At 42.5% G+C, this 24,523-nt stretch overlaps 3 protein-coding genes and 1 long non-coding RNA gene across 10 annotated transcripts in view; 2 read left to right on the top strand and 2 right to left on the bottom strand.

Moving 5' to 3' along the window:
• Positions 1 to 2,187, bottom strand: part of LOC311054421 (piggyBac transposable element-derived protein 4-like) — a 19,643-nt gene extending 17,456 nt beyond the window's left edge. For all 7 annotated transcript variants that reach the window (XM_084070383.1, XM_084070384.1, XM_084070378.1 and 4 more), the window contains exon 1: positions 1,033 to 2,187. In XM_084070383.1, the coding sequence (XP_083926509.1) occupies positions 1,033 to 2,122 (1,090 nt within the window). In that variant the 5' untranslated portion in view covers positions 2,123 to 2,187. The remainder of the gene's footprint in view (positions 1 to 1,032) is intronic.
• The window catches only part of LOC311054424, a 19,848-nt gene extending 3,338 nt beyond the window's left edge, over positions 1 to 16,510 (top strand). The window contains exon 2 of the long non-coding RNA XR_014601723.1: positions 16,445 to 16,510. This is a non-coding gene — a long non-coding RNA (uncharacterized lncRNA). The remainder of the gene's footprint in view (positions 1 to 16,444) is intronic.
• On the top strand, positions 6,916 to 10,550 carry LOC311053206 (piggyBac transposable element-derived protein 4-like). Its single transcript, XM_084068663.1, has 4 exons — positions 6,916 to 7,418; positions 8,506 to 8,571; positions 8,759 to 8,869; positions 8,965 to 10,550. The coding sequence occupies exons 1-4, from the start codon at positions 6,983 to 6,985 to the stop codon at positions 10,530 to 10,532; spliced, it is 2,181 nt and encodes a 726-aa protein (XP_083924789.1). The 5' UTR covers positions 6,916 to 6,982; the 3' UTR covers positions 10,533 to 10,550.
• LOC311054423 (piggyBac transposable element-derived protein 4-like) lies at positions 16,370 to 24,523 on the bottom strand. The gene is made up of 5 exons (XM_084070386.1): positions 24,462 to 24,523; positions 23,893 to 24,398; positions 19,209 to 19,337; positions 18,921 to 19,001; positions 16,370 to 18,837 (listed from the first exon to the last, which is right to left on the bottom strand). The coding sequence occupies exons 2-5, from the start codon at positions 24,329 to 24,331 to the stop codon at positions 17,249 to 17,251; spliced, it is 2,238 nt and encodes a 745-aa protein (XP_083926512.1). The 5' UTR covers positions 24,332 to 24,398; positions 24,462 to 24,523; the 3' UTR covers positions 16,370 to 17,248.

Raw genomic sequence — 24,523 nt, 5'->3', positions numbered from 1 at the left:
TCATCTTCTCACGCCTAGACTACTGTAATTCTCTGTACACCGGTCTCTCAAAAAAATCCATCCAGTCTTCAATTGGTTCAGAATGTTTTTTGTATATATATATTTTTTGGGGGGGGGGCTTTTTCTGTCTTTATTTGAGAGGAAAGTAGGCTGACAGGAAATGGGGAGAGAGATGGGGGGATGACACACAGCAAAGGCCGTCGGCATCGGGAGTCGAACCCGCGACTCGCTGTAAGACTGGATTACCAGACTATGTGGTATGCGCCTGGACCGCTAGGCCAGCGGGCACTCCCCGGCTTTTAACGGGTACAAGGACGTTTGATCATATCACACCCACTTTAGCATCCCTCCATTGGCTGCCAGTGGAGTTTAGGATCAGTTTTAAAATCATACTCACTACAGTAAGGCCAGGCTAGGTCTTGCCCCAGCCTATATCTCGGACCTACTCCCCCCCAGCATGTAACCTGAGATTCTCAAACAAAGCAATCCTGGACATTCCAAAGGGTTAGTTACACACAAAAGGCCACATGGAATGCCCTGCCCCTGGAGATCAGGCTCAATGAGTCTGTCCCCCAGTTTAAAGCCCTCCTGAAAAGGGATAGTTCACCCCCATAATGACTTTTTCAATCGATTAGTCACCCCATGAAGACTTGAATTCATGAATATTGTTCTGTTTTTGTTGCATTCCTAAGCCAATAATTTGATGTGCAGCGGTTCCGGTTGGAGACCGGAAACGCTGCCAGTCATCAAATTATTTATGTGTGTGTGTGTGTGTGTGTGTGTGTGTGTGTGTGTGTGTGTGTGTGTGTGTGTGTGTGTGTGTGTGTGTGTGTGTGTGTGTGTGTGTGTGTGTGTGTGTGTGTGTGTGTGTGTGTGTGTGTGTCTCTCTCTAGTCTCGCGTGGCCAGACTGTTGCCTCCCACAAATTTCAAATGTTAGCATTCTGAGATTGTGGAATAGTTGTCTGGCTAGCTACGCGAGACTAGGTTCTCTCCATTGAACCGCATGGTAAAAAAAATGTATGTCTTCTTACCACTGGAAAATGGAGAAGGAGATCTTCTCCTCGGGCTTGGCTCCCACGATGAATGGAAGTCCCATTCGTCGGAGGCGTCGGAGGCATCCGAACTATCTCCTGACTCACTGGCACTGTATTCAAGTGAAAGCAGTGATTTCCTTTTTCTGTCTCCACGACGGACCCTCTCGGCGTCGTTTTCAGCAGCAGGTCCGCTCTGTGTGTGACCATCGCTCAGTAATGTTTGTGGGTGTGCGGGGGGGTGTTGTTGTTGTGTGTCTTCCTCCAGTTCAGATCCCGTATCGTCGTCTCCGCGAACACTTAACTGACTAAAGTGCATCATCTCATCCAGTGTATAGTACACTGGCGAAGCGGGCCGTTCTACAAAATCCGAAGAAGCTCCAAAGAAATCCGTAGTAGTAGTATCTCCTGTGTCACCCGATTCGGATTCAACCGAGCCAGAACGGTTAGGGGGGCGCTTGACCGGGGTCCCTTTCCTGGCTTTGCGACGGACCCGGCTCGGACAATGTGTCGGTGTCGGGCACCGGGCAGGGCGCTTGACCGGCTTCCCTTTCCTGGCTTTGCGACGGGCGTCCCGGGCGTCGTTCCCATTATGTGCCTTTTCGGGTCTGCTCCTCCGTGTCTGTGTATGACCGACATCGTGGCTGCCGTCGCGCGGTGATGCGAGTGTGCTTTGTCGGCCCTCATCGTCGTCTGGCACCACGGGTTCTGTCCAGTGGCGTGGTGGAGGGGTAGCGTCGCCTCTGCGTCGTCTCTTCTCAGCAGGTCCGCTCTCGCTCTGTGTGTGACCGACATGGCTGCCGTCGCTCGGTAACGTGTGTGTGAGTGAGAGGGGTTTGTCTTCATCCTCGTCGTCCACTTCGGGTCCCGTCGCGACGTCTCTGCGAACACCAACCTGCGTCAACTCTTGTTCTACTTCTTCTTCTTTTACGTTTCTCGACAGGCTGACCACTTGCAACAGTTTCAACTGCATCAGCTCTTCTTCTTCTTCTTCTTTTTTTATCAGCGCATAGTAGTCTGGGTCAGCGGGTACGGTCTGGGTACTAAAGTGTAACGTGTTTCCCACTACGGTATAATTCGTTTGCTGCATGATGTCCACGTGCAGTGGCGAAAAACCACTTGAATTCTCCTCTTCTTGTCCAAACGAAAATAGCAAGCCGTAAGAAAACGGCTTGCTATCTCCTTTTCTCTTGCAAAACAAAAAAAAACGAGTGGACAATCCCCTTTTCCTCTCTTCTCCGCAAAAGGAATAATAACAGAGTGTATTGGTTTAAACTGTGGGCGGACTTGCCCCTGATTGGTTACTGCCCCTGTCAATCTTTTACTCGGCGTCTACTTCAAAATAAGAGTTCCACACAATGAACATATTTATATATATGAAACTACCACTTCATATATATAAAACGTGGTAGTGAAGGTATTTGTTTTGTATTTGCTTTATAATGGTTTTGTCTTTATGCAAATTCATCACATATTAACATATATATATCATGTCATAGGGTAATTTATTACATATTATTACTATTATTATTAAATAGTAATAGTGATGCATTATTATTATAAATACGAGTTAAAATACACTTTACAATTAGTAGATTGTATTTACGGACTTATTTGTTTTGTTTTGTTTTTTTCTGTGTAGCCTAATTGATGCAAAGCCAAATGTTTCTCTTCGTTCTGTTTCGTTTTTTTTGTTTCCTTTTCTTTTGTGACAATTAATTTAATTTGAACGTTAATAAGGTGGGCATAATAAGCTTCGGCTTCAGTCCAAACCCTTTCGGTCAAAATGATCTTGAAAATATGTTGTATATGTTCAACTGTTTGTTTTTCTAAACCATGACCGAAACAAATAAACTAAACTAAGCTAACTAACTTGTCTTTAATACTCTTTTGCAGGTCACATAGCGACGCATTGTGATCTTGTAGATCTTACTTTCAATTGATTAATAAATTAAATGAATTAAATTATGTTTTTATAAATAAATAATTAATTGTAATACAATAAAACAAACGGGATATGCACATAAACGTGTCTGGGGTAACACTGGGCTTTCAACATTTGTTTAATATAATGTAGCCTATTGATTATTGTGTTTTAAAAAATCACATTTTTAAGTCCCCCCTCATAATCTCTTACTTTCTATTACCCAGTTTGTACAACAGACAACAAACTCTCCCACTATGAAGAGAAGCCATATCAATTGATACAATTTATAGAACATAATAATATAAATAAATAATCATATTCATATTATGCCTTCTCGGTTAGGCCATGGGCAATGTTAGCCTCTGCCAGCAGGGGGAGTGCAAGATATGATGATATAGGCCTACATCATATTTGTGGGTGTTTTCAGCGAGCCCAGGCAGTTTCTGCAGGAACTGCTTTTCTAGTTGCAAACTGTTAAAAGCATTCAATCAATCAATCAATCAATCAATGAATCCCAAGACACCAGTGGCCCTCATACAAGGTCATTACGATTATGCATGTACTTCATGGTATCACAACACCACCAAGGCCTTAAAAACAAGGCTCCAAACATCCCAAAACAAACTTGTAAGGCTACTTCTTGGCCTCAACTACAAAATCCATCTAACCCCTGATCATTTTGATAGGATTGGATGGCTTAGGGTTGCGGACAGAGTACAGCAACTTGCTATGGGCCTGGTCTTCAAGATATATCACAACATTGGAATCCCCCTGTATTTGTCAAAATACTTCCAAAATGTTAATGATGTCCACGATCACAATACCAGAGGCAGCTCCACAAACCTTGTCCAACCCTTTTTTGGCTCAACAAAGGGAAGTAACTCGTTCTCATGCTATTCATCAAAAATGTGGAACGCCCTACCAAAAGGAGTAAAGGAGTGTAAAACCCTACTCTCTTTCAAAACAGCCCTAAAGATACACCTTCAGGAGGCCGCAATTGGAAAATGGCCCCTGTCTAAGTCCTAACCTAACCTACCCCCCTACCCCCCCCCCCTCTCTCCTTCTCATTTTGTACATATTTCTCACTCTTCATACCAGTAACCTGTAAACTGATTGTATGACATTCTATAGTAGTTGTGTATATCTGTCTGTCTCTTATATGTCATCATGATTTGTGTGCATGGGGAACTCATTTGAAACAAGCTCTGTGCTTTTATGAGTCTTCCAGTTTAGTAGACCTTGTATTGTGAATTTGTACTTCCATGTACTGTTGTTCTCATGTCTTACTAAATAAAGTACATCAATCAATCAAGTTTGAATGTCTCTGCCGTGTGCCACACATGCCTCTGCTGAGATATCCATGTGGTGGAAAGTAACTAAGTAGGCCTACATGAGTATGCCTACTTAAGTTTTCAATACTTTCAATACTTTTCCTTCGACTCCACATCTCAGAGGCTAATAATATTGTACTTTTTCACTCCACTACAATAATTTGAAAAGTTACTTTGTAAAACATACTGAAGTATCGTTTCAGACATGAAATGGTATTTTCATATAAGTAAGGATAGGAGAAAGAAGAACTTGCTTGAAGTAAAGACACACTGATGAATTAAAACATTGGTTGGGGGTTTCTCCATCTGTTCATGCAGGCTAGGACAATCAACTTTGCATTCCCAAACACCTCAGCCTTTGGTTCCTCTGTTTTGAGATGTAAAACTCCAGTACTCAGGCGTCGACACCCTCTGTCTTGTCTTGAGCCTCAGTGCCAGCCTGCCAGGCTTTTGTCTTAATTTGAACTGATTAAAATAGCCATTGTTCCTTTATGGGCTTGAGCCACAGACAGTAAATGTGTAGTGAATGGTTAGAAGGCCAGGTGAAGGTGACTGAGTAAACAGCTAAAATATATACCCTTTGATTATTCTTCTGTCTTAAGTCTGCAGTGTGCAGTTAGAAAGATTAAAGTCTTAACTATGACTTGTGTGGCTAACAAAGAGAAACGTCATTTGGAGAAAATATTCAGTCTTAAAGTAACTGCTGTCTTTGTTGACTCATTTTTGTATTTTAACTGAGGTAAACAGTGTATAGAATAATGTTGTGTTACATGTGAATGGGTGCGCTACTGATCAGATAATGTCAGTTAGCCAGTCGGGCTGAATAAAATATGCTCTGACTTCAAAATATTGACTAGATTCTCATCCTTAAACCTCCAGGAAAGCTTGTGTTTCGGCCCTTACACTATGGAACATATACTTCAATACATTAACCACTTTAGACCTATATATGCCTATACGTTGGCCATTTGAAAATAGATCTACAAGCTCACAGTGTTAGGGTTAGTGGTTAGGCGTTGTGCGCTTAAGCTCACTCTGTGCTTATTTCTGGATACATTATTTGTGTTTAAGACAACAGACCTAAGGAGAACAAAAATGGTGTTTGACATCATTTACTTCTTGTTAGCAATTATGGAAGACCCCTGGTCCATCCACCCACACTTTATACAGCCCCCCCCCCCCCCCCCCCCCCCCCGCCCAGGTCAGTGGTCAGCTACTATTTCCACCCAGCTGGTGTACACACTTGTGGAACACCATGAGTATTATTTATATAATGCTTGGAGAGAAATATGCACTGGCACCATGATGATTAAGAGTAAAGATGTGGCTGGCTGCACATAATGCCACCCTCCCTCTCATTAAAGGACCATACCGGGGGTCTAGCGTGTGAAGCCTGCTGACTAGAGTCTGACCGATGCCAGATTTTGGGGGGAATTTGGAAGAGTTCTAGACCACAGAATGCCAATGTTTTGCCTGAAATTTGTGTGCTATCGGTCTCGCTTGACCATTTTACAAAACATACAGTAGTTTGTTCAACTTTCGAGGAAGCCATTGGATTCAGTTCATTTCAATATGGTGTGAAAATCTAAATGCAGAGACTTTAAACTTGGTTGAGATAAATCCAAACTTGGTTGAGATAGGTAGTCAAAGTCACCTTGAGTTTTAGGGCATTTCATAGCAGCAACTGGACTCAAAGAGTCTAGCTCAAAATATGACATTCCCTGGAGAAGATATTTATGAGAAAATTAGACTTATTATTAGCGCAATTAAGATTAACCACATTTTTTTACTCAATTATTCATGTAAGATCTGTAACATTTTATTAAGAACGCACTGAGGACCCTAGCTGGAGCACTCATCCATCCAGTGTCATTCTGACTATGCATGCACCTCATGGTACTCAATGTCACTAAAATCAAAATAATAAGACTACTACTATAAAAGCTGGTCAAACATTGGTCAAATTGTCAAATAATAAGAAAGAGGCAAACATTGTGAAAATAGCTGAGTAACATTGCCCATGGCCTAATAGATAAGGAATAATATGAATATGAATATTTCTATAAATTGTATCAATTGATATGGCTTCTCTTCATAATGAGAGGGTTTGTTGTCTGTTGTACAAACTGGGTAAGGTAAGAGATGCCGTAATTAGGTGGGAGGACATAGAAATGTGATTTTTAAAAACACAATAATCTTTACGCCATTATGTTATATAAAACATGTTGAAAGCCCAGTGTTTCCGCAGACACGTTTATGTGCATCCTGTTTATTTTTTTTACATTTATTACAATTAATTATGTATTTATTATATGTATTTTTTAATTAACTAATTGAAAGTAAGAAAAAATACAAGATCCTAAGTGATCTGTGACCTGCAAAAGAGTTAAAGACAAGGAAGTGGGGAACTGTTTATTTTTGAAGTAAACACAGGGGAAAAGATTGACAGGGCAGTAACCAATCAGGAGCAAGCCCGCCCACAGTTGAAACAACCAATACAATCCATTATTATTCCCTTTGCGCTCAAAAAGGCAGGCTCTACTCTTCCCTGTTCTCTTCGCAGAACGCAGATAGGCTGGGAAGGGGGACGACGCATTCAAAAAGTAGGAAGGGGGTTTGTTTACTCGTTTTGCAAGACAAGAAGAGGTGAATTCAAGTGATTTTGTCGTTGTTGCCACTGGATGTGGACATCATGCAGGGGAATTCTACCATAGACCCCACTGGTCCGGACGACGGTAACGTGATCCGCCTCTCGCGAAAAGAAGGGTCCGTTCCGCCAGCGTACTTTACTACACTTGATGACGAGGTGATGAACTTAGTTTGCAGAGACGATGAGACGGATTCCGAAGGGGACGATGAGGACGAACACGCGCACACGTTGCCGAGCGATGGTCGCCATGACGGTCACACACAGAGCGAACCTGAAAAGGTACCTGTTGTACCTGCTGCTGCTGAAAACGACGCCCAGGGGGTCCGTCCTCGTAGAGCCATAAAAAGGAAACACTTTGGCTCATTTGAAAGCAGTGCCAGTGACACAGGAGATGGTTCTGATGTCTCCGACGAATGGGACTCCCAGTCATTATGGGAGCCAAGCCCAACTAGAAGATCTCCTTCTCCATTTTCCAGTGGTAAGAAGACATACATGTTTACCATGCGGTGCCTCTTGATGTTCAATGGGGGGGGGGGGGGGGGGGGGGGTCTGTGCCTCGGCTCGCAACACACACACACACACACACACACACAGACCGGCAACACACACAGACAGACAGACAGACAGACAGACAGAGTAACTAAGTACATTTACTCAAGTACTGCACTTACTACATCTCAGAGGCAAGTATTGTACTTTTTATTCCACTACATTATTTGAAAACTTTTGTTACTTTGTAGATTTTGATTAGTAGGCTATTACAAAACTACTTTTTCACACTACTGTGTGTGTGTGTGTGTGTGTGTGTGTGTGTGTGTGTGTGTGTGTGTGTGTGTGTGTGTGTGTGTGTGTGTGTGTGTGTGTGTGTGTGTGTGTGTGTACATCCCCTCTCAGCCCCATTGACTCTTCTGTTAGGGGATTATCTGGCACATGTATCTGTTATGAAAGAGAAATTGTATAATAATGAGTGAAACGGCTATAGTCCTTGGGAAACCATAAACCTACGTAGGCTTACATCTAAATGAGTTGCCATATTTACACTTCCTTACACATTGTAATTTCCTTCTGGGATGCATAGTAGCTGAGACTCCACAAGATATTCCTCTGGCCTCCCAGCCCCACCCGCCCTCCCATCGCCTGCAAGTCGCTAGGAAAGCGCCGTTCGCCCCCTGGAGATCAGGCTCACTGAGTCTGTCCCCCAGTTTAAATCCCTCCTTAAAACCCACTTCTATAGGTTAGCTTTTACTGCCCTCTTCCTCTTGATTGTAGTCTATCTCTGCTGGTCTTGCACCGGTATGACAGTGGTGTGCATCTCTGCATTGTTTTCTGCATTGTTTTTAATCTTTCTTTTGTTTTGTTTTGTTGTTTCCTTTGTAAAGCACTTTGTAATCCAGTTTTGAGAGGTGCTATATAAATAAAGTTTTATTGTTTTAATAATAAGGCTATCTCTGCATTTGATGTGTGTGTATATTGTAAGTCGCTCTGGATAAGAGTGTTTGCTAAATGCCTAAATTGATTTGATGTACATAATATTTACAGTATTTTATATTTTACTGGGATTTCAGATGCGGAGTTGGATGAGGAACGGCCAACGACTCCTCCTACCTTACCATTTGTTGGCAGTGAAAGTGGTAAGAACCTTTTCTGCATGTCACATTTACCACAGGAATAAAACATAGCAAAAACCCCACAGGGCAACTGTTATTGTCTTCTCTCATTCACTCCACCAGCCTGAGACATGCTGGGGGTGAGAATAATTGATTAGATTTTGTGTACATCATATTTACCAAACTATTTGATATTTTACTGTGATTTCAGACACACAGTTGAGGGAGGAACAGCCCACACAGTTGAGGGAGGAACAGCCCACACAGTCAAGGGAGGAACAGTCCACATCTTCTGCATTACCATCTGATGGCCATAAAGGAGGTAAGAACCCTTTCTGCTCATCACACTTACCACACGAATAAAAAAAAATGTAAAAAAAATATTTTATGGTAATTATGTATTTCTATAATTTACAGGTCGCCCTAAGTGGTGTGAAATGAACTGGCAGCCAAAGGACATTCCGTTCACTGCAGCTCCGGGTCCTCGCAATGGTGCTGCTGATCTTCAATCTGATCAACCGGTTGACTTTCTGGAGCTATTCATTACTGATGAGCTGCTTCAGAATATAGTTGTTCAGACTAACCTGTATGCAGAGCAGTTCATTCGAACTGTTGAACAAGGGAGTGTGCCATATTCTAGAACTCGTTCATGGAAACCTGTCACACTTGTAGAACTAAAAAACTTCCTAGGGCTGTTTTTTCTCACTGGTATCGTTCGTAAGCCTGAGATGGAGATGTTCTGGTCTACAGATGAAACATTAGCTACCCCCTTCTTCAACAAGACCATGGCTCGCAACAGGTTTCAGAATATATGGAAGTTTCTTCACTTCAGTGATAATGAATCAATCGATGCTAATGACAGGCTGTACAAAGTCCGCCCAGTGTTAGACTACTTACTGTCCAAATTCCGTGAAATGTTTCAACCAGACAAAAACATTAGCATTGATGAAGGTATGCTTCTGTGGCGTGGGTGCCTATCTTTCAGAGTGTACAATCCACAAAAACCTATCAAATATGGCATCAAATCATACATACTTTGTGACTCTGGCACAGGGTACTGTTTCAATATAAAGCCCTACTGTGGAAAACATGCTACTGTAGGAGAAACGGTTGTCTTTCTGCTCGATAAACTAGCAGGCCATGGCTATAGATTGTACATGGACAACTTCTACAATTCTGTATCAATGTGTTCACTTCTAATTGGTCTGCAAACCCATGTCTGTGGTACCCTAAGAAAAAATAGAGGAGACCCACCAGCCATTAGAGAGGTTACAAAATCTGACCTGGGAATTGGGGAAAGAATTATGCGTCACAATGACACGGCGATGGTCTTGGCATGGCGGGACAAACGAAGAATAGTGAGAATGGTTACAACACTCCACCAGAACGAGATGGAAGAAGTTCAGGTACAGCAGAAAGGCCACAGAGATAAAGTTCCACGACAGAAGCCAACTTGCATTGTTGCATACAATAAGTCAATGAATGGAGTTGATAGATTGGACCAAAACATAGCGTACTACCCCTGTGTCAGGAAGTCAGCTAAGTGGACAAAGAAATATGTAACCTATCTGTTTCAGATCAGTTTGTTCAATGCTTTTGTCATTTACAAGGCAAAGAACCCAGAGGGCAGCTGTAATTTGTTTGCCTCATTCATTCTAAGTGTAGTAAAGTCATGGACCAGCTTGAGACCTACTGGGGGTAAGGAAGCAAGCAAGTGCTTACTCCAAGGAAATGCTTATCCACCTCCACAATATTATAGGGCACCAACCCACGACCCTCAGAGCAGGCTGAATTTCGACGTTGCAGCCCATGTACTTGTTAAGCTCCCGCCCAGTGGCAAAAAGAAGTACCCAAGTAGGGTTTGCAGGGTCTGTTCCCGAAAGGGTGGGCGGAGCGAGACGAGGCTCTATTGTAAAAGCTGTATGGTCCCCTTACATGCTGGGGAATGTGACACACTGTACCACTCGAGGGTGAAATATTTTTGAATACATTTGTTGATTGTATGTTTTGTTTGTTTTTATTTCTTTAAAATAGCTAAAATTGCAGATCTACGAGCATCGTGTGGTTGTAGATTGGTTAGCTTTGCTACTTTTTCATGACACTGTTGTATGATGAAGTGGGCCATTCATTATTGAAATAAAAAAAAAGGTGACATAATAACAGAGATACAGGTTTTCTGCCCAAACAGTGACATAACGCTGTGTCCTGTAGGTGAGCGCTTGTATCCGCTGATCCAAGCCGTTCAGCTAGTGTTGGCTGGAAAGATCACAGGCATGCTGCTGGAGATCAACAACTCTGAGCTGCTACACACGGTGGAGTCCCCAGAGTCCCTCCATGCTAAGGCAAGATGATGATGTAGCATTTTAGTCATCAATGCTTGTCATTGTCTATATGACAGTGGTCCCCCAGGGGGTCCCCACATGATTGTTTTTTGGGGGGTGGGGTCCCCAGATGACAGTGAAGTGACAATTTTAAGGACTTTAAAGACCACTTTAATACCTCCCCCCAAACAAAATCAAAGACAAGGAAAAGACCATTACTGCACTGCATAACAAATAATCAAACTATACTATTAAAAGAAACATTTCAAATATGATTATTTTGGGGGGTCGCAGCCTGAATAAAGGTTGAGAACCACTCGTCCATCACTCCTTTGGCGATATATCATACATTTCCACACTATTGGCTTTGTTTTTTAGAGATGTTTTACACATTGAGAGATTGATTGATTGATTGATTGAATGAATACTTTATTACAGTTTGCAAACGGTACACAAAGTACAATTACGCAAGCCATGCTAAAAGGATTACACAAAAAGGGTAAAATGTCATTCTTGTTGGTTGTGGTGGTGTCAGGTTGTTTCCATTGTGGTAATTTGGCGGTACTTTGGCTATTCAAAAATAGCAGAATGATACACAATATTGTAGATCTTGTAGATGTATTTTTGAAAAAAATGTGCAAATATTTGAATACATATGTTTTTTTAAAATAAACGTTTGGGGGTCCCTGGAACAAAATATTTTGAGATGGGGGTCCGCAGCCAAATACATATCATGTTGGGGCTCCTTGACATGAAAAGGTTTGAGAATCACTGATATTGAAGCAACATAAGTGTTTCAGAAAACTGTTAGGATTTAGAAGACATTTGTAGAATGCCCCAGAAGCAAAGATTTGAGTTACAAATGTTTCCTTTAAAAATATATATTCAAAGATTTGCACTTACTGTATTTTCACTATAAAAAAGAAATGGCAGATCTACAAGCTCAAAACGTGGCACCGAGTGCCGCACTATGAGCTTGTGTATCTGCTATTTTTGAATATCCAAAGAAATTACAAGGTGCTGTAAAAAATGGACAGTCAGTAAATCTTGGACAAATACCCCAACACACCCTTCAGGGGTACAAATAACAGCGCCTTCGCCATATTTGGCGGCTGCCGATAGTAGAAGAGATTCCACAGAATTTTGCAAGCCGTTTAGCTGCTTTTTTGGCATCCCAAGTTGTTGGAAGCCTCTTACAACCAACCTATGTACATGTCCTATAGGCTGCCAAAGATAAACAAGTAGATTGCACCTATAGCCTAGCTCTGTGATGGTATGGAGGAGTGGCTGGTATTTATTGACTTTGGTCATAAAAGCTTCCTCTAAGCTAGAGTCAAAGGTGCAGGCCACTTCAAGAATGGAAACTGATCTGGAGCCTTCATTGACAACAACAACATCTGGTGTATTAGCAGAAGATTTCAGGATTTTCAGTACAGAGTTGAAACACGGAAGGTTTGACACAGGAATGTTTGTAAATTCTCACTGATGGTGTAAAATGTTTAGATATGTCCTTTGTTATGAGATCAACTATTCTGTTGTGCTATAGCAGACATTCAGAATGTGTGAGGCAGACACACACACACACACACACACATCACACTATACCTACAGTTGTAGCCAAGGCCAGTGATGATTTCAAGTAGTGGTTGGTATTTCACATACTTATCTTGGAATGCCTGGTCCATGTACAGGTCAAAGACACAGCCTACCTCTAGCATCAGCACCTCCTTATGGCTGGTGTCAACAAAAACAATGTCAGGTGTATTGGGGATGAGAGCAAAGATATCACAGGTAGACCCAAACCACTCTGGTAATACTCGCCTATGCTTATACAACACTGAACTAGCAGGCATGATGTTTCGGACTGCGTCGGACACAATATCAACGATGCGATCATGGCGGGCTATGTACAGCTGTTTGTATGCATGGCATCCATTTGTTATGTGTGCAATAGATTCTAGATGTTGTGAATCTTGATGGTTCAGACAGAATGGATTGTGAGTGTGAGGGTACCAGGTAGACAGATTGTATTTAGTGGGTAGTACTTGCAGTCTCGCTTTGATGGTAAATTTTAACACATCCTCACCAACAGCAGTGTTCTTAAAAACTGAGTGTGAAACTGAATGGTCAGCAAATTCTAGACATGCAAGTTTCCCCTGCATTCTAAGCCCACACCAGTGCTGCCTGATATCAGCCTGACTTGCATTTAGCAGGACTCTCCTCGCAGACTCTCTGGTCAGTTTGTTGGTTTCTCCCTGTTGCGTGGTGATGGTGGCCTCCACAGCTACACAAGGGTCTGTGACCAGTTCATCAGAGACAGGGACAGTGTGAGTGTTGTGTTTTGTCCATTTCGGCTGAACTCCAGACCGGTTGCAGAGGTCATTGAGGTCTGGCCAATCAGACCAGGCCCCAAAACCCTTGTCCTGTGAGTCCAGTTTCCCAGACTCTTTCCTCCTGAAGCCCAGGAAGTTGTTCTGGTCTGCAGTGGCCAGGGGGACTTTCCTCCTCCGTAGATCTAAAAGGAGAGAAGCCCTGGCCATTTCTCGAACCGTGACATCGTCATTATTCAACATGTGGAGCAGGTGGGCTAGTCTGGTGGCTGTATAGGTCCACTCCACATTGGGGACCCCCAGTCCACCTTGGTTGTCAAGGCTTGTTTAAAAGCCAATCTTAGCGTGGCAACGAGGCACATGTGCACCAAAAGCACCCAGTACATCTTAGATCCCTACTACATTAACGCTGGCAGTTACAACGGGTGCGATTGTTTGTTTTTTAGATAACACACACACACACACACACACACACACACACACACACACACACACACACACACACACACACACACACACACACACACACACACACACACACACACACACACACACACACAGTATACCACAATATAATAATACTGTTACAAGTAAAGGGCCTGTGTTCAAAATGTTATTTGAGTAACAGTACAGAACTATTGGCATCAAAATATACTTAAAGTACCAAAAGTAAAAGTATTAAAACGTTTGAAAATAGCAGATCTACAAGCTCACAACGTGCCACCATGTGACACATTGTGAGCTTGTAGATCGGCTATTTTCAAATAGCCTAGGTATAAAATAAGGCTAAAGTGGTTAATGTATGTTTTATAATAATAATGTATATCTGCAAAGTAACTACTAACTTAAGTTTTCCAATAATTGTAGTGGCATAAAAGTACAATATTTGCCTCTGAGATGTAGTACAGTAGAAGTAAAAGTACGGAAAATTGGAAATACTCCAGTTAAGTAAAAAATAATAACCTCAAAATTGTACTTAAGTACAGTACTTAGTTACTTTACACCACTGGTATTTACCCACACACTGTATTTACCCTGGGGTCTCGGGGGCTGTGCAGTGGTCCAGCGGGGGGGTGGGGGGGTACGGATGGTGCTGACAGCATTGTGGTTGTAGAACGATCGAGTCGGGGGCTGCAACAAACAAAGTGTTCACAGTTACCATGTCTAATCATGTAGCAGAGAACAGTACTAATAACATGTCTAATCATGTAGCAGAGAACAGTACTAATAATAATAATAACATTTATAATAATATATTTTAGGGTATAGAATTTGCCTCTGCATCAGGAAATTAGCTGGCGGCAATAAGTACTGATCTAGCAGCAAATTTTAAGAATTCTTAAAATCTCAAGGCATGTTGCAATGAGATGCCTTGTTATGACATTGCAGATCGTCTATTGGCTATTTTGGGAAATTGGCGAGAACAATATAAATAAAATGTATATAATGACATTCCCATGGTTGAAAGTGGTTAAAATCAAATCATTATATCAAATAATTAATTATATCAAATAATTCATAACTTTTTATAGTTATGAACACAACTGTGTGTCTTGGCACACCGTTTGGGGGCCACTGGCATAAAATTACAACACCATACTGCAGGGGAAAAAAGCATCTCTTTAGCAGTACTTGGCCTAACAACCGTTTTGAACACATTATGAGGCTCGTCTGGTTTGGTCCCTGCATCGCACTGGATTTGACGGCTAGATGGAACAATGTGTAGTTATGTTATGTTTTGTTAAAGTAGGCTACCTGAACCTCAGCATTCATACATGTGATGCCAGTTTTAATCATAAGGGTTGTGTACAGGGAAAAATGGAAGGGGCCTAGAATGGCCCCTTGGTGGACTAAACATGTGATAAGGACTTTATCATCTGGATTGGAGAATTATTGTCAATGGTGTCTATGCTGGGAATGTTGAATGGGAGGAGTAGGACTGAGGCTCTACGTCCTCCTGGTGAGGGCTCCTCACTGGCAGATGAGCCAGTAGGATACAACAGCAGAGGCAAGCAGAGGGAGGAATTTATTGGCATGACGACTACATTTAGAGAAAAAGGGGATGTAAAAAAAAAAGGGTAGCCAATCTACTTTTGATTGATTGAATACTTTATTAACCCATTAAGACCGGAAATAATCTGTCATTTTAAGTTTTTTTAAAATCTTGATCTACAAGCTCACAACGCGTCACATCGCGTGGCACATTGTGAGCTAAAGTATTATAAATGTAACTGTGTTGTTTTACATTCTTTTGCCTAATAAAACATTGAATCAATCGATCAATCAATGTACTTCGTTACTTTCCAGCACTGCTCACTTTACTAGGCTGGGATGGCTTAGAGCAGGGTTTTTCAACCAGTGGTCCAGGGACCACCAGTGGTCCTTGAGGGGGTTCCAGGGGGTCCCCAGCCAAATTAATAGTTAGGAACCAAATTAACCCTTATATGTCTGTAACTCTGAGAGTGTACAAATTTGTACACTCTCAGAGTTACATGAACACTGATGATGGTGATACAGTGTAGATTGGGACCCCAAATAAACCTAAATGGTTGAGTCCCTGGCATATCTTTTCAAATGGGGGTCTGTGGGCTAATATGTGTCAATTTGGGGGTCCTTGACGCGAAAAGGGTTGAAAACCACTGGCTTAGAGTACAGAGTACAGCACAGCAACTTGCGATAAGCCTCGTCTTCAAGATACTCAGGGATTAGCGCTCATGTACACATGTATCTGTCAAACTACTTTGCTGATGTTGTACGCCCAAAATTCAGCCCAAACATGAGGATGAATGCATTCTACTTTTCTGCCACCAACTTGTATTGAATACCACAATGGAAACAACCTGACACCACCACAACCAACAAGAATGACATTTTACCCTTTTTGTGTAATCCTTTTAGCATGGCTTGCGTAATTGTACTTGGTGTACCGTTTGCAAACTGTAATAAAGTATTCAATCAATCAATATCTTTAGACAATGTGTAAAACAACTCTAAAAAACAAAGCCATTAGTGTGGAAATGTATGATATATCGCCAAAGGAGTGATGGACGAGTGGTTCTCAACCTTTTCAGGCTGCGACCCCCCAAAATAATCATATTTGAACTGGGGTGGGGACCCTCAGTCAGCAGCTCAGAGTTGTTGATCTCCAGCAGCATGCCTGTGATCTTTCTGTGTAAACCTGTATCGCTGTTATTATTTCACCTTTCTTTATTTCAATAATGAATGCCCTACTTCATCATACAACAGTGTCATGAAAAAATAGCAAAGCTAACCAATCTACAACCACACGATGCTCGTAGATCTGCAATTTTAGCTATTTTAAAGAAATAAAAACAAACAAAACATACAATCAATAAATGTATTCAAAAATATTTCACCCTCGAGTGGTACAGTGTGTCACATTCCCCAGCATGTAAGGGGACCCTACAGCTTTTACATGTGAGCCTCGTCTCTCACCACCCCCCCCCCCCCCCTTTCGGGCGCAGACCCTGCATCGCCTCATTGGGCACTTCTTTTTGGCGCTGGGCGGGATCTTAACAAGTACATGGGCTGCAACGTCGAAATTCAGCCTGCTCTGAGGGTCGTGGGTTGGTGCCCTATAAGTTTGTGGAGGTGGATAAGCATTTGCTTGGAGTAAGCACTTGCTTGTGTTCAGGCTGATAATCAGGCTAGAATTGTAAGGGTTGTATTGAAGGAAGCCAGCGAACCACAATTTTTGAGGATAGGGTCAGGGCATTCCACACTTGGGCGGCAGTGCTGCAGATGGAGAATTTACCCATGTTTGTGCTGTGGGGGGGGGGGGGTTACCAGATCGTTGTTTACGCTCCCTCTAGTATTGTGGCTATGGGTGTCTCGAATTTTTTGGAGGCGTTTAGTCAGATATGCGGGTATTGAGAGCATTGAGGGCAAAGTCTCTTTGACTATTTTGAGGGCCATTTACATTTATCTTACTGAGGGAATGTTTGGTCACAAAAAGAACGGATTCTGTTTTACCAAGGTCAAGGCGTAGTGAGTGACAGTGACAACAAACAAAACATACTATCAATAAAACTATTCAGCATATTTCACCTTTGAGTGGTACAGTGTGTAACATTCCCCAGGATGCAAGGGGATCCTGCAGCTTTTACAATAGAGCCTCGTCTCGCTCCGCCCCCCCTTTCGGGCGCAGACCCTGCATCGCCTCATTGGGAACTTTCTTTTGTGGGAGGACGGGAGCTTAACAAGTACATGGTCTGCAATGTTGAAATTCAGCCTGCTCTGAGGGTCGTAGGTTGGTGTCCTAATATTGGGTGGAGGTGGATAAGCATTTGCTCGGAGTAAGCCCTTGCTTACTTCCTTAGCCCTAGTAGGTCTCAAGCTGGTCCATGACGTTACGACACTTAGAATGAATGAGACAAACAAATTACAGCTGCCCTCAGGGTTCTTTGCCTTGTAAATGACAAAAGCATTGAACAAACAGATCTGAAACAGATAGGTTGCATATTTATTTGTCCACTTAGTGGACCTCCTGACACAGGGGTAGTACGCTATGTTTTGGTCCAATCTATCAACTCCATTCATTGACTTATTGTATGCAACAATGCAAGTTGGCTTCTGTCGTGGAACTTTATCTCTGTGGCCTTTCTGCTGTACCTGAACTTCTTCCATCTCGTTCTGGTGGAGTGTTGAAACCATTCTCACTATTCTTCGTTTGTCCCGCCATGCCAAGACCATCACTGTGTCATTGTGACGCATAATTCTTTCCCCAATTCCCAGGTCAGATTTTGTAACCTCTTTAATGGCTGGTGGGTCTCCTCTATTTTTTCTTAGGGTACCACAGACATGGGTTTGCAGACCAATTAGAAGTGTACACATTGATACAGAATTGTAGAAGTTGTCCATGTACAATCTATAGCCATGGCCTGCTAGTTTATCGAGCAGAAAGACAACTGTGTCTCCTACGGTAGCATGTTTTCCACAGTAGGGCTTTATATTGAAACAGTACCCTGTGTCGGAGTCACAAAGTACGTATGATTTGATGCCATATTTGATAGGTTGTTGTGGATTGTACACTCTGAAAGCTAGGCACCCACGCCACAGAAGCATACCTTCATCAATGCTAATGTTTTTGTCTGGTTGAAACATTTCACGGAATTTGGACAGTAAGTAGTCTAACACTGGGCGGACTTTGTACAGCCTGTCATTAGCATCGATTGATTCATTATCACTGAAGTGAAGAAACTTCCATATATTCTGAAATCTGTTGCGAGACATGGTCTTGTTGAAGAAGGGGGTAGCTAATGTTTCATCTGTAGACCAGAACATCTCCATCGCAGGCTTACGAACGATACCAGTGAGAAAAAACAGCCCTAGGAAGTTTTTTAGTTCTACAACTGTGACAGGTTTCCATGAACGAGTTCTAGAATATGGCACACTCCCTTGTTCAAGAGTTCGAATGAACTGCTCTGCATACAGGTTAGTCTGAACAACTATATTCTGAAGCAGCTCATCAGTAATGAATAGCTCCAGAAAGTCAACCGGTTGATCAGATTGAAGGTCAGCAGCACCATTGCGAGGACCCGGAGCTGCAGTGAACGGAATGTCCTTTGGCTGCCAGTTCATTTCACACCACTTAGGAGGATCTGCAGCTGGAGGGCGACCTGTAAATTATAGAAATACATAATTACCATAAAATACATTTTGTATTTGTGTGGTAAGTGTGATGAACAGAAAAGGTTCTTACCTCCTTTACGGCCATCAGATGGTAATGTAGAAGATGTGGACTGTTCCTCCCTCGACTGTGTGTCCTCCCTCAGCTGTGTGTCTGAAATCACAGTAAAATATCAAATAGTTTGGTAAATATGATGTACACAAAATCTAATCAATTATTCTCACCCCCAGCATGTCTCAGGCTGGTGGTTCTTGTCTTTATGACACTTAGAATGAATGAGAGAAGACAGTTGCAGTTGCCCTGTGGGTTTTTAGCCGTTTTATTCCTGTGGTAAATGTGACATGCAGAAAAGGTTCTTACCACTTTCACGGCCAACAAATGGTAAGGTAGGAGGAGTCGTTGGCCGTTCCTCATCCAACTCCGCGTCTGCCTCATCCGACTGCGTGTCTGCCTCATCCAACTCCGCGTCTGCCTCATCCAACTCCGCATCTGAAATCCCAGTAAAATATAAAATACTGTAAATATTATGTACATCAAATCAATTTAGGCATTTAGCAAACAATGCAGAAATTCACACGTACACCACTGTCATACCGGTGCAAGACCAGCAGAGATAGACTAGAATCAAGAGGAAGAGGGCATTAAAAGCTAACCTATAGAAGTGGGTTTTAAGGAGGGATTTAAACTGGGGGACAGACTCAGTGAGCCTGATCTCCAGGCGGGCAAACGGCGCTTTCCTAGCGACTTGCAGACGAGGGGGGGCGGGTGGGGCTGGGGGGCCAGATGAATATCTTGTGGAGTCAGTTTTTGCACTGTATTTATTTCCCTTAGGATCAATTTTAAGACAGCATGGCATGTCCTACCATTTTTATGCGGATGACTCCCAAATATACTTTCCCATAAAGCGAAACAGCACTACCCCTGTGAGTCAGCTACTAAAATGTCTTGCTGATATTAAAGCCTGGATGTCCTTACATTTTTAAACTTAAATGAAAACAAAACAGAAATTATTATCTTTAGACCCAGTGCTGCAACAAATCCTTCCGATTTAGACCTGGGCCCTCTGGTACCTTATCTGAAACCCACTGTAACCAACTTAGGCGTAAAAATGGACAGCGACTTTTTAATGGACAAGCAAATAAACTCTGTTTTAAAATCAGCTTTCTTCCAACTTAGGATTTTATCAAAGGTTAAGCCTTTTTTATCGTTAGTTGATTTTGAAAAAGTTATTCATGCTTTTATCACCACCCGCCTTGACTACTGCAATGCACTTTATTTGGGGGTTAGCCAGAGTGGCCTCCACAGATTACAGCTGGTGCAAAATGCTGCTGCGCGCCTTCTGACAGGCACTAGAAGGCATGACCACATTACCCGTTCTCTCCACACTCCATTGGCTCCCTGTGCGTTTTAGGATTACTTCTAAGATTTTATTGTTTGTTTTTAAATCTCGTCATGGGTTAGCTCCATCATATATCTCTGACCTTCTCAAACCTTATGTCCCCACACGATCATTGAGATCAGCAGATACATTACTACTTGTGGTCCCTAGATCCAAATTCTCCGTAGCTGCCCCGAAGCTCTGGAATCAACTTCCCCTCTACATCAAACAGGCTCCCTCTCTTTCTGTTTTTAAAACACGTCTTAAAACACTTTTTTATTCTCAAGCTTTTAATCCGGAGTGAGTTTTAATTTAAGCTTGAGTTTTCCCCCTTTTTTATGCTATATTTTAACCCTTTCTGCTTATTTCTGTTTTTATTGCTGTATTATGACTGTGAGTTATTGTGATTACTGTGTTTTTATTGTTTGTTCACTTTTTGTGAAGCACTTTGGTCAACACTGTTGTTTTAAATGTGCTCTATAAATACATTGGATTGGAGTCTCAGCTACTATGCATCCCAGAAGGAAATTGTAATTTGTAAGGAAATGTAAATATGGCAACTCATTTAGATGATGTAGGCCTACGTAGGTTTATGGTTTCCCAAGGACTATAGCCGTTTCACTCATTATACAATTTCTCTTTCATAACAGATACATGTGCCAGATAATCCCCTACATTAGAAAACCAAGAGTAAAAAAAAAACATTTCAGTAGCCTATATAGTAGCCTTTTCATAAATGATATTTGTACTTAGGCTGTCGTGAAAGTTTATAATATTTAGAGAAATGGAAAGTTTCAAATACAAAAGTAGTAGAAGTAGTAGTAGTTGTGAATTAGCAAACTGGACATTTAGACTGAATGTTTCCTTTATCCTCATCTTGCGCTAATGCACGCAACTGTTTCGCCAGGTTTTATAATTGTTGCTTCTCATAAGTGTGCATTGCAGGGCTCTCTCCCCACCCGTCCCGTCCCCCCCCTGCAAGTCGCTTGGAAAACGCTGTTTGCCTCCAGGGCGAACGGCATTCCAAAGGGGGGGCTCTGAAGGCAAAGGCCATGCAACCTTTTGTATTTAACTGACCCTTTGGAATGTCCAGGAGTGCTTTGTTTGAGGATCTCAGATTACATGCTGGCACTTAGTGTCCGAGATATAGCCTGGCCTTACATGTAGTGAGTAGGATTTAACTGGCAGCCAATGGAGGGATGCTAAAATGGGTGTGATATGATCACTTTTTTTTGCACTATGCATCTACTGTAAATACATATGTTAGATCGTCATCATCAAATACATCACATGCATAGATACACATCATTTCATCTTATCAGTATTGTCCATGATGTTCCCCTGGTGGGAAAACCAGGAATGGAAAGTTGCTTGGATGGTCAGTGGAGTCAAAGGGGCAGAGAGGGGATGTCCCCACGCTACCATGAGCGGTAGCCCCCCATTTAGAACCTCTCCCTCCGCTATGTAGCTCCGAGGTGAGGTCCGACTCCTACGTGGCCCGGTGCCGTTTGAGCAGGACATTTTCGAATATTTTCCACTTTACATGTTTCTTACCCCTTTCTGCACATCGTATCCAAAAAGTAAAGGTTTTCTGAAATGCTCTCAGATGTTTTAACTTCTAGCGCAATAAAATCTATCCAACAAGTTGAAAAAAACGTTTAAATAGCTTCTCTCTTCTTCTCCATAATATTATGCATTAGAAGATGCAATTCAACTCGGTAATGTCGCCTCTGCAAGTGCAACTTCCGGGTATGTCTCAAGGAAATTAGAAAAGAAGGAATGGACGGCCTAGGGGGCGGGCAGACTCCATTGCTTGCATGGCAGATGCCATTGACGCGCATGGGAGCCAAAACTGGAACAGGAGTTTGGTGAAATAAAATGTCCCCCGGCCACCATGGGGACCCCGGTGGACCCCCGGCCACCATGGGGACCCCCGGCCGCCACGGGGACCCCCGTGGACCCCCGGCCACCATGGGGACCCCCGTGGACCCCCGGCCACCACGGGGACCCCCGTGGACATATATTGTATAATTATGTATTCAATTGTGTTTCATAAACATACATGTTATTGTGCATCAATACTAAGCTATTAAAAATAATAGACAGATTAATATATTCATGCTTTTATTTTAAACATACATGTACAGGGTACAGTGAGTAGGGTGGCCGCACTGCCATTTATAAACATACCTTATTAACTGAGAACAACAATCTGTCAATTGCACAATAATCATGTATACAAGCTATTCAAAATGGACAGAATCATAGAGATCATCATTTATTTAATATATAAATGTGGGAAATGTTTTAAATATATATGAAAACAAATGGACATTTAAAAAAAAAGTATCGCGTACTTTGTGCTCTTTAGATAGCTCAATAAACGTATACAGTGGACACATGATCAAAAAGCAACACAGCAGAAAACAATGTGTGATATGTCTTCTTTTGTTTTCCAGAAGCAATTTACTTTACAAAGGTCTCAGTCATTCAGAAATATATTTTGTTCATGAGCTGATCCACTGGGCTCTCATTAACTCCAATGCATTCCACTGAACTCACGGCTGCAGTCTGGCTCCCATGGTGCGACGAATCTGCCGGCTGGAATTGCATGATAGCGAAAATGACGTAGATCAGTGGTTCTCAAACTTTTTCATGTCAAGGACCCCCAAATTGACACTTATTAGCCCGCGGACCCCCATTTCAAAAGATATGCCAGGGACCCCCATATGAGAAGATTTTTACGGCTCTAGCAGTGATTCTAATCCATTTTAATTTCAAGGACCCCCAGTTTGACATGCATTAGGCTACGGACCCCCATTTAATGGCATTTATACCTCTGGGACCCCAATTCATATTGTAAAGATCAATGTTAATTTAACTCTGAGTGTACAAATGGTTCCATTTGTACACTCTCAGAGTTACAGACCCATAAGGGTCCATTTGGTTCCTGTCCATCATTTAGCTGGGTACCCCCTGGAACCCCCTCAAGTACCCCTGGGGATCCCCGGACTCCACTTTGAGAACCATGGACGTAGATGACCCTACCTTCTTTACATATACCTTGGTATGTCTTAAACACATGTAACCGGCTGAGGAGAGAAGCTATTTAAACGCTTTTTTTCAACTCGTTGGATAGATTTTATTGCGCGCTAGAAGTTAAAACATCTGAAAGCATTTCAGAAAACCTTTACTTTTTGGATACGATGTGCAGAAAGGGGTAAGAAACATGTAAAGTGGAAAATATTCGAAAATGTCCTGCTCAAACGGCACTGACAAAGGTGGAACCTCATCTCGGAGCTAAACGAGGGAGAGGTTCAGATTGGGGCTACCATGAGCGTCTGTGTGCGTGTGCGCGCGCGTGTGTGTGCACGTGCAGTGGTGGAAAAAGTAGTTCATGCATTAATGTTTAATAGCCTACTACTAATCAAAATCTACAAAGTAGCAAAAGTTTTCAAATAATGTAGTGGAATAAAAAGTACAATACTTGCCTCTGAGATGTAGTAAGTGCAGTACTTGAGTAAATGTACTTTGTTACTCTGTCTGTCTGTCTGTCTGTCTGTCTGTCTGTCTGTCTGTGTGTGTTGCGAACCGAGGCACAGACCCCCCCCCCCCCCCCATTGAACATCAAGAGGCACTGCATGGTAAACATGCATGTCTTCTTACCACTGGAAAATGGAGAAGGAGATCTTCTAGTTGGGCTTGGCTCCCATAATGACTGGGAGTCCCATTCGTCGGAGACATCAGAACCATCTCCTGTGTCACTGGCACTGCTTTCAAATGAGCCAAAGTGTTTCCTTTTTATGGCTCTACGAGGACGGACCCCCTGGGCGTCGTTTTCAGCAGCAGCAGGTACAACAGGTACCTTTTCAGGTTCGCTCTGTGTGTGACCGTCGTCATCGCGACCATCGCTCGGCAACGTGTGCGCGTGTTCGTCCTCATCGTCCCCTTCGGAATCCGTCTCGTCGTCTCTGCAAACTAAGTTCATCACCTCGTCATCAAGTGTAGTAAAGTACGCTGGCGGAACGGACCCTTCTTTTCGCGAGAGGCGGATCACGTTACCGTCCTCCGGACCAGTGGGGTCTATGGTATGATTCCCCTGCATGGTGTCCACATGCAGTGGCAACAACGACAAAACCACTTGAATTCACCTCTTCTTGTTGGGGAACAAACTAATATAGAAGAGTGTCGGAATTAAAGAAAACGGCTTGTTTTCTCCTTTAATCTTGCAAAACAAAAAAAACTAGTAAACAAACCCCCTTCCTACTTTTTGATAGCGTCGTCCCCCTTCCCAGCC

The sequence above is a fragment of the Gymnoscopelus microlampas genome (genome assembly GCF_963454915.1).
Source record: "Gymnoscopelus microlampas genome assembly, chromosome: 10".
NCBI classification, from domain to species: domain Eukaryota; kingdom Metazoa; phylum Chordata; class Actinopteri; order Myctophiformes; family Myctophidae; genus Gymnoscopelus; species Gymnoscopelus microlampas.
The sequence above is the reverse complement of the archived record's forward strand: the minus strand, read 5'-3'. Positions and strand labels throughout refer to the sequence as shown.

Bases quoted from the DNA above. Each gene is read 5' to 3' on its own strand.
- LOC311053206 (XM_084068663.1), top strand. From the start codon at position 6,983: ATGCAGGGGAATTCTACCATAGACCCCACTGGTCCGGACGACGGTAAC. The intron at 7,419-8,505 runs GTAAGAAGACAT...CTGGGATTTCAG, and splicing joins TCCTTCTCCATTTTCCAGTG to ATGCGGAGTTGGATGAGGAA. The intron at 8,870-8,964 runs GTAAGAACCCTT...TATAATTTACAG, and splicing joins ATCTGATGGCCATAAAGGAG to GTCGCCCTAAGTGGTGTGAA.
- LOC311054423 (XM_084070386.1), bottom strand. From the start codon at position 24,331: ATGCAGGGGAATCATACCATAGACCCCACTGGTCCGGAGGACGGTAAC. The intron at 19,338-23,892 runs GTAAGAAGACAT...CTGGGATTTCAG, and splicing joins TCCTTCTCCATTTTCCAGTG to ATGCGGAGTTGGATGAGGCA. The intron at 19,002-19,208 runs GTAAGAACCTTT...CTGTGATTTCAG, and splicing joins ATTTGTTGGCCGTGAAAGTG to ACACACAGCTGAGGGAGGAC.